Below are 15,271 nucleotides of genomic sequence, written 5' to 3'. Positions count from 1 at the left end.
AGAATATACTGATAATAATATTGTCATTATAATGACACCAACATACATAGATATATGACTGAAGTTCTTCCTACCAGTAGCCTGTTTGCCTCTTCTGGAATGTCCTAACCTCTTTGATAAATTATATATTTTATGTACGTATGAATATTTACGATAAGCGCATTTTTGTCTTATCAGCTGAAATTTAATCTACAAATATAATCTGTCAAATCGGGGCATAGGAATCGATACAATGTATTAAGTAGTTATGTAAAGAGAACAGTGCCCTTAGAGTCTAAGTTCTTGTTTTCCTTCAGTTTTTGGTGTGGCCTTCTACCTGAATATGCTTACAAGGAATCTTTCACAAATTCCAAAGTTCGTTTAAGACATGTTTAATGGCGTTCAAGCCCTTGTAAATGTAAAGTCATGAAAAATAAGATACAGTAAAAAGAATCATTGATATAAGTATCTCATTGAACGAAATAAGCTTTGTCAAACATTCCTTGTGAGGTGATGCAAGCCTCTACGTTTCTTTTTGCTTCTCTAATGACCTTTGCATCATCTGCAAACGTATTCAGGTAAGAATCCATACCTGCAGGAGTTAACTTAGATCAGGAATAGTAATAGTCCCAGAACAGCACCTTGAGGCACTCCGTAGGTGAGCACGTCCTATTTTGGAAGGCTTCTCTGACAAGCATCTTTTGTTCCCTTCCCCATAGATATTATATCAAATCAGAGGAGTTTCTCCCTTATTCCTACCTGGTGACTTAACTTCTTCATGAGCCTCCCATGTGATAGTCAAACATTTTTTCTTGCATTCCAAATGAAATCCACTCAGCATTCCCTCTTGTCTAAAGCAAAGCACACTTTTTTGCAGAAATGTAAGTAGATTGTTACACATGATGTTTCCCTGAAACTTAGATGTCTCTCACGAAAGTACTTTCTCGTCAGTAAAGAGTTAACCACTTGCTTTGTTTGTGTGTTATTATTAGGCTCTGCCTGCTTAAGATTACTGCACACTCTAAGTGTAAGGTCCCCTATAGCAGGGCTGTATTACCATCAGTTGATGTAACACTGTTGTCAAAGAACTTCTCACTTTGTCATTCTTTTCCCCACAAATATATGTACACAGCCTTGGGCTGGAGGATAACCTGGAAAAAAGGTCCTGGTGTAACACCAGGATCCTCTCATAAAGGGGTCCAAGGATAATAAATGAATAGATAAAAAAAAGTTGTGTTATTACCTTAACTTCTTGTCCTAGTGTGCTTCTGTGAAGATCCCGCAGTACTCCTGAAGCTTGCTGCATCCACTGGACGGGGGTACAGAAGATATAGTGGTTTGTTGTGTGTGTCTGTGAGGTGAGTATGACAATTAAAGAATGTATTTAATGTGGAAGTTGTATATTGGGAATGATGTGTCTTGTGGTATAAGGAAACTATGTTCATAATGTTGGAAAGATCAACATATATGAGTATTGGAAGCGGAGACTGAGATGGGTGTAGGCTTGGTGGAGTAGAGCTCAGTGCTGGGCCCCAAGGGAAGTTGTTTAGTGTTTGTCAAGTCATTTCTGTTTGATATATTCCATCAATATTGTGTTTATTGTGGATTGTGGGATATGTGAGTTTAAGTTTGTGTTTAATTCTACTTGGGGGTTTGTTATCGAGTAGTTTGGATAAAAGGGTCAAGTGCTGTTCCAGAGAAATGGAGTGCCAAACATTGGGATGAGATTGTGTTAGAAATATCTTTGCTTCATTTATATGAAAAAGATCCTTGTGCTATTCCAAAAGGATGGGAGCACCAGATATATTGGGGTGAGACTACTGGAAACATTTTTCTTTCCTTTTGGAATTGTTGGATGTTTGTGGTTTCTTGACAGCCAATAGTTGTTCTGATGGATCTGTTTGGTGCAGTTTTCATCTTTGTTCCATTCACTTTTGACAGAGTAGAAAACCAGGCAAGGGAAGTATAGTTTATAGTCCAGGGTTCTTTTTCTTGTCCAAAATTGGTACCAGTAAGTGTTCTGAGGGTGTTTAATTTGTTAATGGCCCTTGTGTTCATGCGGTGGGTGGTGTGTTGAGTATCATATGTGTGTCCCAAGTGATGGCTAATAAGGTTGGGGTTCTGTTGAGTGGAAGTCATATACCATTGATTATATGAGAGAGTGCAAATTGGATTATTGTCTTTCAGTGATGAAAAGGGTAGTGGTGAACTTCTTTGGTGATACATTCTCTTTGAGTGAGCCAGTGTTCTAAATACTTGATGGAATATCACATATTTGCTGTAATGGTGACCAACATTACACTGTTCTTGTAAAGCTTATTCTAACTTCATGGAATTATCAGACTGAAGATTGGATAATTCAGTAGTTTCACTTTGCTGTGATGTGACTGTGAGGTCTTATGCATATGTATTATTTATCTATTTTTATTTATTATACTTGATCACCATTTCCCACAACAATGAGGTAGGGCCGAGGAACAGATGGAAAAAGACCTATCCACTCATATACATACACATATAATTACATGCAAATATGCATATATATAAATATCACATGTACATATATACACATGTATATACTCGCCCTCATCCATTCCTAGCACCAACCTGCCCTACAGGAAACGGCATCACTAACCCCTGCGTCAGCGAGGCAGCGCCAGAAACCAGATGATAAAAGGCCACATCTGCTCACTCTCATTCTCTACCTGTCATGTGTAATGCACCAAAACCACATCCAGGCCCCACAGACCTTTCCATAGTTTACCCAAGACATTTAACATACCCTGGTTCAGTGCAATGACAAAACGTCAACCCTAGTACACCACATCGTTCCAATTCACTCTATTCTACGTATGACATTTTCCCTCCTGCATGTGCAGGCCTTGATAGCTTAAAATCTTTTCCACTCCATCCTTCCAACCTCCAATTTGGTCTCCTGCTTCTCCTTGTTCCCTCCACCTCTGACACACATATATCCTTTTTGTCAATCTTTCCTTACTCATTCTTTCCATATGTCCGAACCATTTCAACACCCTCTTCTGCTTTCTCAACCACACTTTTTATTACCACACATCTCTCCTACCCTTTCATTACTTGCTTGATCAAACCACCTCACACCACACATTGTCCTCAAACATTTCATTTCCAACACACCCACCCTCCTCTTTACAAACCTATCTTTAGCCCATGCCTTACAATCATATAATACTGTTGGAACTACTATTCCTTCAAACATACCCATTTTTGCTCTTCAAGATAATGTTTTCTCTTTCCACACATCCTTCATTGCTCCCAGAACCTTCGCCCCCTCCCCCACGCTGCAACTCTCTTTCCACACATCCTTCATTGCTCCCAGAACCTTCGCCACCTCCTTCACTCTGTGACTCACTTCCACTTCCATCATTCCATTCACTGCCAAGTCCACTACGAGATATCTAAAACACTTCACTTCCTTCAACCTTTCTCCTTTCAAACTTATATCCCAACTAACTTGTCTCTCAACCCTGCTGAACCTAATAATCTTGCTCTTATTTCACATTGATTCTCAACTTTCTCCTTTCACACTTTTCCAAACTCAGTCACCAACTTCTGCAGTTTCTCGTTCGAATCATCCACCAGTGCTGTATCATAAGCAGACAACAACTTGACTTGCTTCCCAGGCCCTCTCATCCCCAACAGAATGCGTACTCACCCCTCTCCAAAATCCTTGCATTTACCTCCCAAACCATCCCATCTTCACACTCTTAAGACCTTCCATAAAGCATCTCTATCACCCCTATCATATGCCTTCTCCAGCTCCATAAATGCCATAAATCCATCTGTTTTTCTAAATATTTCTCACACACATTCTTCAAAGCAAAAACCTGATCTGCAATTCCTCTACCACTTCTGAAACCCCACTGCTCCTCCCAATCTGATACTCTGCACATGCCTTCACCCTCTCAATCAATGCCATCCCTTACAATTTTCCTGGAGTACTCAATAAACTTATTCCTCTAGTTTGAACACTCACCTTTATCCCCATTTCCTTTGTACAATGGCATTATACATGCATTCCGCCAATCCTCAGGCACTTCACCATGATCCATACATACATGAAATATCCTTACCAACCAATCAACTACGCAGTCTCTCCCTTTCTTAATAACTTCAACTGCAATACCATTCAAACCTGCTGCCCTTGTCGGATTTCATCTTCTGCTCCACAAGGCTTTCACCACCTCTTCTCTCTTAACCCTCTCACTTCACACACCACCCAATTGGGAATACGATGAAAATCACCAGGAATTAATCAGAGTCCAAAGACTGTGTAAGAAGGTCATAAGACATTAATGGGAGGAAGAAAAAAGAATTTCTTTGAAAGTTGAGAATAATCCTAAAGCTTTCTTCAAATATATAAGACAAAGGAAGACAGTAAAAGAAGGAATTGGACCATTATGAAACAAACATGACACACTAACTACTGACGACAAGGAAATGGCTACCATATGAAATTATTCTTTTAGCTCCGTATTCACAATTGAAGAAACATCTCGAATAATGCAACCAATAAAAATGTTTCAAGGATCTGATGAAAAAGAGTTGAAGGTTAGAGAAATAAAGTGCTCTGAAGTACTTAAATACCTGGACCAATTAAATCCTAACAAATTCAAAGGCCCAGATAACTTACCTCTGAAGTCTTTAATTAAAAAGAGGTCAGGAGACAGCTGATATACCCCATAACAAAAATATTCAACAATATTGGCTGGTCAGGTGCCAACTGACTGGTAAGTAGCAAATGTTACTCCTATATATAAAAAAGGAGACAAAAAGCGTGCCTTGAACTATTGCCCAATTAGCCTTATGTCAGTGTTAGGTGAAATGATGGAAAAATGAATACAATAAAATTGTCACGCTTCTAGAAGATTACAAAATTATATCAGACAACCAACATGGTTTCTGCAATAGGAGATCCAGCCTGACAAATTTGCAAGAATTTTTTAATGTTATTTATCACAATTGAGACCAAAAATACCATCTAATCTAGTACACTTAGATTTCCAAAAGTATCTGACTAGACTTTTATATATACTTAAAGCACTCAGAATTGGTGAAGAACTCTGTACATGGATCACAGACTGGCTTACCAGAAGAATGCAGTGTGTAGTGCAAGTACACCTCCGATTTTCTGGCACTCTTGGTTCCCAAGCCTTGCCGGATTACCCATTTTGCTGAACCAACCGTGGTCACGTAATGATAATTCATCAACACACCTCTGACCCACTAATTATACATCTCCCATGCTACCAGACTGGTCCACTCCATCAGTCCGACACTGTTGAAACCATTCCATCATCAGTTGATTGTGCTCAGTACTCATGCCATCTTTCATAGTTTTTCTAATCATCATTTACTTCTTGGAATTGGTGTGCATAGAATTTCAATATTTTCTCCTTTTGCTTCTTTATAAACATAATCATAAACAGTTGATGAACCAATACTGTAGATGTCACACAGCTTATGCACTGAAACACCACAGTCCTTTTTTTTCAACAGTTCTACTTTATCTTGGATTGATATGGACAGGTGTTTATGTTTGACACCACAACTGACACTCATGTCTTAGAAGCCATAGCTAGGGTTAAATTTAAGCAAAATAAGCTAAGAATCTCTTATAACTGCAGTATCATTGCCAAGAAGTGCAGTGTAAAGAATGTAATAAGCGAGCCTTACACACAATGCCATCTGTGGCCACCCAGTAAACTAGTCTGGTGGCTGCAGTAATTTCAAGTTCCCTCACATAATTTTGTCTGGACTATAGGAGGTGCTGAACCATCAGTTGCCAGCAATTCGGTGGTGTACCTGTATTAAATGGTGAAGCCTTAGACTGGCTAGACATAACGAGTGGTGTGCCACAGGGGTCGGTCCTAGGCCCAATTATTTTCTTAATATACATTAATGACCTAGAACTCAATCTCAGGTCTCATATCTAAGATTTCCAAATTTGCTGATGATACTAAACAAGGAAGTAGAGCCATAAACAAGCAGGACTGTAAAATGATTGAGAGAGATCTGAACTTACTAGCAGAGTGGTTACCAAGATGGCAAATGAAGTTAATGTAGACAAGTGTAATGTTAAGTACTTTGGAGACAAGAATATATATGTTATGACTACAAACTATTTGGAAACTTTCTAAAGTAAATGAAGAAAAGGATCTTGGACTTGTCATTAGCAAAAATCTGAAGTACACTAAACAGTGTCAAGCAGCAAGTAAAAAAGGCAACAAAATGTTAGGTTTCATAGCCAGGATTTAAATTACAAGACACCAGAAACAAATCTCACACTTTATATGCAGTCCAGTTTTGGTCCCCAAACTATAGGAAAATAACGAGAAAAAATTTAAGCAAGTACAAAGATGTGCAACAAAATTGATCCCATCCCTTAGAAATCTGACACGTGAAAAGAGGCTAATGCGAATGGATTTCTTCTCCCTTAAAAAATGTAGACTTTGCAGCAACTTAATCCAAGTGTTCAAAATTCTGAAGTCCGATAAAGTAAATCACGAACATCTTTTCAAAATACAAGAAAATACATTTACCAGGAATATGAAATAAAACTCAAAGCTAAGAGACGTTGTAGTACGGACATAGGAAAAAGCTTCTTATCCTATAGGTGTGTTGAGCACCGGAATGAGTTACTGTCAGACGTAGTGAATGCTAAGACTATAAATACCTTCAAAAGTCATTTAGACAAATATCCTATAAATTCGGGTATGCTCTAGGGAAAAAGCTAGAAATAAACTGTATTAATGAGTGGTAACAGGGACACTAGAGGGCTAATGTGCAGCAGTGTGGAGTTGGTGATAGCTAAAAAAAACTGCTGAGCAGAAAAATTCATTTTCTTGTGAAGTTGAACTCTTATTTTTTTCTTTTACCAGACAATCCAGTCATGGGCCGATCAGGCCTCCTGTTGTCTGTCTTTCTCATTAAACGACTCCTTCCTTTGCTCTTGTCCTCTTACCAACCCCTGACTGTACTTCAAAGATATTTCCAAACCACTCTTCTCCTTATCCTTGAGCTTTGTTTTACTGTGAACCAGAACATCTAGGTTTCTTTTCTCAAATAGATGACCCATCTCTCCTATCATCTTGGTTACATCTATAATCATTTAGACACCCCCAGACATCCTTCAAGGCAGATGAGCACTCCTTGCTTGGTTCCTTCTGTACCATTATATAGATATTAAAATAGAAGAAGAGGGGTTTCCAGTCCCCGCTACCATCCCTTTAGTTGTCTTCTAGAACATGCAGTGAATATGGAGGAATTCTTTCTCCCCTACTTTAGAGATAAGGGATTTAATGAGTGGAATTTGAGTTCTGTCGTGGTCACTACCTTCCCCAATTCTTGTTTCTGTCTTGATAGCTCTTCCAATTGTTGTACCACCCATTTTCTCTGTTGTGAATATCTAAATTATTAGTTTAATATCAGTGGGGCTTGAAAACACACTAGAAGGCTGCTTAGATGACACAGCAGTGAATGCAACTTTAATAGTAAATTTAAACATTACAAGATGAGGGCAAGTAGTGTAGGTCTGCACCCAACAGTGGACAACTCATCACTGAGTAAGTGACTCATTGTTCCTACAATACTTCTTTTGCAACAACTGGTTAGCAGAGAGCATGCAAACTACACTACACTGATTGCATTATGAGAAATTTTTCTCCCATAAAGATGGGTCATTACATGACAATTAAATCACTCAAAGATAATTTGCAGAAAGAGGTGACTACATGTAATACACTTTTACCAAATTCATCAAAGGATTTCCCAATCAGATTAAAGGAGAGAATTATTGTTTACTCCATCCTTCTGTCCCTTGTCCTCTTTGCATATTTTTTTCCCCAAAATTTCTTTATCAAGCATAGATCTTCATGAGCCATGTAAAACACTTTATTCCTAAATCTGAAAAAAAAGTCCAAAGGGTAAGTGAAAATTACCAATTCCTTCTATTAATTTATTTTCAAATACCATCAGGTACAGCTTAATCACTTAAATCCTTTACAATTCTTCCTCACGCATTGTAGTTCTTAATCATCTTTTAAGATGGATTCTTTTCCATTCATATTTTTCCATACAAAACTGATCAGCATTTGCTTACATGACCTTGCTCCTCTTCTCTACAGCATTGACAAACTGGTGGATATCAGCAGCAAGAAGTGTTGGGCGTTCCAATGCAGCAAAGTGTCCCCCAACTGGCAGGTCACTGTCAAGGGTAACATGAGAGGACATTATAAAGACTTTCAAGCTCCATATGGAACAAGTTCAGATACTGTCACAAAAGACATCAGGAAACTCAGCTTAAGAAATCTACTGTAACATGTAAATCATGTTAGCGAACCTACATCTGTTTAGTGCTAAGATTTCTAGAAAATCAATATCATTACCTCAATGAAACTTGAGAGGAGTGGAGTTCTAAAATATTTTCCAACTCCTAAGATCTACATTTTAATGACGTACCTAATGTTGAAAAGATATACAAATAAATAGTGAACTTCTCAGTCCAGATATTGGATACTTCCTTGGCATATGAACCTTTGTATACATTTCAAGCATTGAGTTTTCTTACACTTAATAAATCCTGTCTTCAACTTTACTTCTAGCCTGCCCTACAAACTATTTAATTCCATAACATCTTCATTCACACTACATCAAAATATGGCATCATTACATAACTGTTTGCAGGTCTTCAAACTAAAGCCTTATCCAATCACTATTACCAGATATATCCCAGTTCATTTTCTTACCAGTGTATTACAGATCCTGACCATGCCTGCTTATGAAAATGTAGGAATTGAGAAAATGAAAATTCAATCTAATCCATAACATTATTCCACTGAAAGAGAGTAAACATGTAATCATAAGTATTTCTGCTACATGTAGATGACTGGAATTCTAAAGATCTCAAAGTATTTCTTTCAGTGGTAATGAAATTTCAGCATGTGTAACAGGATCCTTTTAAATAATAAGGAACATTTTATACAAGAGAAAAGGAAATACGGGCACAATAAATGTGTATGACCAATCATTCAATGGATTTTTTTTCTTTTTAATTTCATTAGTCGCTGTCTCCCGCATTATAGTTCCTTTCTCTGGGAAGGACCATGATTGGGACCATAGACCCATTTTGAGTCAAGGACTGGAACTAGAACCGTCGGTCCTTTTTGAGGACCAGGTGCCCACCTTTGTATTTAGGTTGCAGCTTTATGCTGGCCTTCAAGGATTCCATAATAATTATGTAAACTAGAATTCTATCCCTGGGGATAGGGGAGAAAGAATACTTCCAACACATTCCTCACGTGTCGTAGAAGGCGACTAAAGGGGACGGGAGCGGGGGGCCAGAAACCCTCCCCTCGTATTTTAACTTCCTAAAAGGGGAACCAGAAGGAGTCACGTGAGGAGTGCTCATCCTCCTCGAAGGCTCAGACTGGGATGTCTAAATGTGTGTGGATGTAACCAAGATGAGAAAAAAGGAGAGATAGGTAGTATGTTTGAGGAAGGGAACCTGGATGTTTTGGCTCTGAGTGAAACGAAGCTAAAGGGTAAAGGGGAAGAGTGGTTTGGGAATGTCTTGGGAGTAAAGTCAGGGGTTAGTGAGAGGACAAGAGCAAGGGGAGTAGCACTACTACTGAATCAGGAGTTGTGGGAGTATGTGAAAGAGTGTAAGAAAGTAAATTCTAAATTGATATGGGTAAAACTGAAAGTTGATGGAGAGAGATGGGTGATTATTGGTGCATATGCACCTGGGCATGAGAAGAAAGATCATGAGAGGCAAGTGTTTTGGGAGCAGCTGAATGAGTGTGTTAGTGGTTTTGATGCACAAGACTAGGTTATAGTGATGGGTGATTTGAATGCAAAGGTGAGTAAAGTGGCAGTTGAGGGAATAATTGGTATACATGGAGTGTTCAGTGTTGTAAATGGAAATGGTGAAGAGCTCGTAGATTTATGTGCTGAAAAAGGACTGGTGATTGGGAATACCTGGTTTAAAAAGCGAGATATACATAAGTATACGTATGTAAGTAGGAGAGATGGCCAGAGAGCGTTACTGGATTACGTGTTAATTGATAGATGCACGAAAGAGAGACTTTTAGATGTTAATGTACTGAGAGGTGCAACTGGAGGGATGTCTGATCATTATCTTGTGGAGGCGAAGGTGAAGATTTGTGGGGGTTTTCAGAAAAGAAGAGAGAATGTTGGGGGGAAGAGAGTGGTGAGAGTAAGTGAGCTTGGGAAGGAGACTTGTGTGAGGAAGTACCAGGGGAGACTGAGTACAGAATGGAAAAAGGTGAGAACAAAGGTAGTAAGAAGAGTGGGGGAGGAATGGGATGTATTTAGGGAAGCAGTGATGGCTTGTGCAAAAGATGCTTGTGGCATGAGAAGCATGGGAGGTGGGTTGATTAGAAAAGGTAGTGAGTGGTGGGATGAAGAAGTAAGATTATTAGTGAAAGAGAAGAGAGAGGCATTTGAACGATTTTTGCAGGGAAAAAATGCAAATGAGTGGGAGAGGTATAAAAGAAAGAGGCAGGAGGTCAAGAGAAAGGTGCAAGAGGTGAAAAAGAGGGCAAATGAGAGTTGGGGTGAGAGAGTATCATTAAATTTCAGGGAGAATAAAAAGATGTTTTGGAAGGAGGTAAATAAAGTGCGTAAGACAAGGGAGCAAATGGGAACTTCAGTGAAGGGGGCTAATGGGGAGGTGATAACAAGTAGTGGTGATGTGAGAAGGAGATGGAGTGAGTATTTTGAAAGTTTGTTGAATGTGATGATAGAGTGGCAGATATAGGGTGTTTTGGTCGAGGTGGTGTGCAAAGTGAGAGGGTTAGGGAAAATGATTTGGTAAATAGAGAAGCGGTAGTAAAAGCTTTATGGAAGATGAAAGCCAGCAAAGCAGCAGGTTTGGATGGTATTGGAGTGGAATTTATTAAAAAAGGGGGTGACTATTGTTGACTGGTTGGTAAGGTTATTTAATGTATGTATGATCCATGGTGAGGTGCCTGAGGATTGGCGGAATGCTTGCATAGTGCCATTGTACAAAGGCAAAGGGGATAAGAGTGAGTGCTCAAATTACAGAGGTATAAGTTTGTTGAGTATTCCTGGTAAATTATATGGGAGGGTATTGATTGAGAGGGTGAAGGCATGTACAGAGCATCAGATTGGGGAAGAGCAGTGTGGTTTCAGAAGTGGTAGAGGATGTGTGGATCAGGTGTTTGCTTTGAAGAATGTATGTGAGAAATACTTAGAAAAACAAATGGATTTGTATGTAGCATTTATGGATCTGGAGATAGCATATGATAGAGTTGATAGAGATGCTCTGTGGAAGGTTATAAGAATATATGGTGTGGGAGGCAAGTTGTTAGAAGCAGTGAAAAGTTTTTATCGAGGATGTAAGGCGTGTGTACGTGTAGGAAGAGAGGAAAGTGATTGGTTCTCAGTGAATGTAGGTTTGCAGCAGGGGTGTGTGATGTTTCCATGGTTGTTTAATTTGTTTATGGATGGGGTTGTTAGGGAGGTGAATGCAAGAGTTTTGGAAAGAGGGGCAAGTATGAAGTCTGTTGTGGATGAGAGAGCTTGGGAATTGAGTCAGTTGTTGTTTGCTGATGACACAGCGCTGGTGGCTGATTCATGTAAGAAACTGCAGAAGCTGGTGACTGAGCTTGGTAAAGTGTGTGAAAGAAGAAAGTTAAGAGTAAATGTGAATAAGAGCAAGGTTATTAGGTACAGTAGGGTTGAGGGTCAAGTCAATTGGGAGGTAAGTTTGAATGGAGAAAAACTGGAGGAAGTAAAGTGTCTTAGAGATCTGGGAGTGGATCTGGCAGCGAATGGGACCATGGAAGCAGAAGTGAATCATAGGGTGGGGGAGGGGGCAAAAATTCTGGGAGCCTTGAAGAATGTTTGGAAGTCGAGGACATTACCTCGGAAAGCAAAAATGGGTATGTTTGAAGGAATAGTGGTACCAACAACGTTGTATGGTTGCGAGGCGTGGGCTATGAATAGAGTTGTGCGCAGGAGGGTGGATGTGCTGGAAATGAGATGTTTGAGGACAATATGTGGTGTGAGGTGGTTTGATCGAGTAAGTAATGTAAGGGTGAGAGAGATGTGTGGAAATAAAAAGAGTGTGGTTGAGAGAGCAGAAGAGGGTGTTTTGAAATGGTTTGGTCACATGGAGAGAATGAGTGGGGAAAGATTGACCAAGAGGATATATGTGTCAGAGGTGGAGGGAATGAGGAGAAGTGGGAGACCAAATTGGAGTTGGAAAGATGGAGTGAAAAAGATTTTGAGTTATCGGGGCCTGAACATGCAGGTGGGTGAAAGGCGTGCAAGGAATAGAGTGAATTGGAATGATGTGGTATATCGGGGTTGACGTGCTCTCAATGGATTGAACCAGGGCATGTGAAGCATCTGGGGTAAACCATGGAAAGTGTGTGGGGCCTGGATGTGGAAAGGGAGCTGTGGTTTCGGTGCATTATTACATGACAGCTAGAGACTGAGTGTGAACGAATGGGGCCTTTGGTGTCTTTCCTAGTGCTACCTCGCACACATGAGGGGGGAGGGGGTTGTTATTCCATGTGTGGCGAGGTGGCGATGGGAACAAATAAAGGCAGACAGTATGAATTATGTACATGTGTATATATGTATATGTCTGTGTGTGTATATATATGTGTGCATTGAGATGTATAGGTATGTATATTTGCGTGTGTGGACGTGTATGTATATACATGTGTATGTGGGCGGGTTGGGCCATTCTTTCGTCTGTTTCCTTGCGCTACCTCGCTAACGCGGGAGACAGCGACAAAGCATAATAATAATAATAAAAAAAAAAAAGAATTCTAAAGTCATTTAGTCAATCATTTCACACTACACAGTTACATGCAATCATGAAGGAATCATCTTCCTGACATCTCATGAAGTTATACTTAAGCTCCTGTTCTATCCCTAAACAAAAGCTCACATACTGAAAATTTAATCAATTTAAGAATATAGATACAATTACTGTAATATTACCACTTATATTTCTAGTGATAAGAAAATTTTATTTTCATTCATGTGAATAATAAAGGTCTGCCTCTGAAAATATGTAAATAATAAATGTAGTGTGCTTTTTGTATACTGTGAAATCACATCAGGAGAGAAACCATAATGTTTTATAGGAAGGTGTAAGCAGAAGTGCCAATCCATGCCAGTTAAAAACAGAAGTGATATTTTATATATAGCAGCTGTCCAAACACCTCAACAGGGTCCATCTAAAATGCTACCAACAAAATTGATGATGGTACACAACACTGTTCATTATTCATGGATAATTCTGTGCACATTTATTTTGTATGAACTTTTTTTTTTCATACTGGGGAGCATCATTTTCAATGAACTTCACACTTTCAATGTTAAAGTACAGGAGAGAGAAATCCTTCCTAAGTAATATATGTAGTAAGAACCTTGGCTAGTAAATGGAGGGTGACTAAATGTCAAATACAGACATAATTTTCTAACCCCTTAACTGTAATTCCTCAGAGGAAAAACAAATGAAATCTAATTATTTTCCTTTAAAACCGGGTTGATGTCATATACTACTCAAGAAAATGTCTTAACGGTTGACATAATTTCCTCTCAGATAGTTTGGGAGGGTCATGAGTAAACAAAGAGGGCTTACACTGATGGCATAGATGCTCCTTATAAGTCTAAGTACATGAAAAATTCTTTTTCCAGGCCTAACTTCACACTATAGAAATGTAACATTTATGTATAATTTACAAATTATACATACTATTTACTACTTATTACTGACACAGACAAACTCTTTACTTTAATAAATGAACAAATACTGTCATTCTAATAAAAAATATATACAAACAATACCAAAGAAGTTGTTTCTCTAATCATAAAAATAAATACAATGTCAGGCAAGTAAAACCAGCATCACACCAAGCACTCTCACTGAGGATCTATAGGTGACAGATGTATATTTCTCCAGCTCTTGCCAGCAACATCATCTAACTCCCTTATAAGAGGGAAAATTAATATTTTATTGATATGCACCAAAATCACCTAAGTTCGTATCTACTAACATGCATTGCATACTAAGGGTCAAGAAGTTCTGAAATTATAAAACTATGCAAAGGAAAAGGGATCTCAAAGGAGGTATTGAATTATGCATGGATAATTATAAAACAAAGAAAATTGAATGTGTATGCACATAAGAGTGGTGTTAGTTAAGAAGACTGTGGGGAAACACATACTTGGTAACCATGAAATTTCAAGCAGACATTTCTGGTACAGTGTTTATTTATGAGGGTAATGCCTAACTGGACATGGAACAGAAGAAGCAAAATATCTCATCCTCAACTCATGGCAGCAAAGAATTTCAATAGATAATGCATGAGGTAATGCTCCTACCTGTAAATGACAATATCAAAGAATCTAGAATTCACAATGAATAATCTCTTACCTGTAGCTAACAATATCATAAAACTTGTGAGCAGCAAAGTTCTTTGGTTGGGTCATAAGCTCCTGGGGGAAAGCAGCTAGTCCAGCTGGTACTCGACATGGAATGCTAAAAGGAAGGAAAATTACTGAAACACCAGGATGACAAAATCTATCAAAACAAGTTATTAAACAAGAGAAATGCACATGAGTGAAAATAAAGATATGAGGAATGAGAAATGTAAAAGGGAAAGAGATACTGGGACAGGACATACTAAGAAAGGGAAAAAATGAGTCATAAGAGAGAAAGTACAAATGACAAAGGAGGAATCAAGAGACAAAGAGAGGTTAAGGATGATAGATGAAAAGAAAGAAAATAATGTGTTAGAAATGACAGAAGAGGAACAAAGACAACAAAATATAAAGAATACAACAAACTAGAATGTAAACATTAAACCAAAGGAAAAGAAAATGAAGATAGAGAAAACAGCAAGAGAGAAACGTGGTTGGCAGAAGCATGCAACAAGGAAAGGGGAGGGAAAAAGAGTATTGATGGAAGGAAAGTAATAGAAACACCAAATGGTAGAGGCACTATAAAAGAAAGCACAGTAAGAGATGTAGAACAGGGCAGAAGGATTCAGAGCATGTGTCTCTACACACTGACAATCAAATGAACTTTGGAAACTCCAATCTTTGCTTGCTTACTTTGTCACTATTTAGAAAACCAAACTTTTCCTTCTCACAAACATGCCTTGATGCAATGCACCTCTTAAAACGATAATTCTAACTCTTTCAACTAACAGTCAACAGCTCACTTTTGCTACCATCATTTTGCTACCAC

General features: G+C 38.6%; 2 protein-coding genes across 2 annotated transcripts in view; both read right to left on the bottom strand.

Moving 5' to 3' along the window:
• Positions 1–70, bottom strand: part of SpdS (Spermidine Synthase) — an 85,669-nt gene extending 85,599 nt beyond the window's left edge. The window contains exon 1 of the mRNA XM_071661296.1: positions 47–70. The gene's annotated coding sequence lies outside the window, so the exon portion shown is untranslated. The remainder of the gene's footprint in view (positions 1–46) is intronic.
• A 7,888-nt stretch (positions 71–7,958) lies between these two features.
• Positions 7,959–15,271, bottom strand: part of LOC139748216 (juvenile hormone epoxide hydrolase 1-like) — a 61,915-nt gene continuing 54,602 nt past the window's right edge. Inside the window, exons 8-9 of the mRNA XM_071661041.1 lie at positions 14,456–14,560; positions 7,959–8,221 (exon numbers count right to left, since the gene is read on the bottom strand). Coding sequence (XP_071517142.1) covers positions 8,113–8,221; positions 14,456–14,560 — 214 coding nt within the window. The 3' untranslated portion in view covers positions 7,959–8,112. The remainder of the gene's footprint in view (positions 8,222–14,455; positions 14,561–15,271) is intronic.

The sequence above is a fragment of the Panulirus ornatus genome, chromosome 73 (assembly GCF_036320965.1).
Source record: "Panulirus ornatus isolate Po-2019 chromosome 73, ASM3632096v1, whole genome shotgun sequence".
Lineage (NCBI taxonomy): Eukaryota > Metazoa > Arthropoda > Malacostraca > Decapoda > Palinuridae > Panulirus > Panulirus ornatus.
The sequence above is the reverse complement of the archived record's forward strand: the minus strand, read 5'-3'. Positions and strand labels throughout refer to the sequence as shown.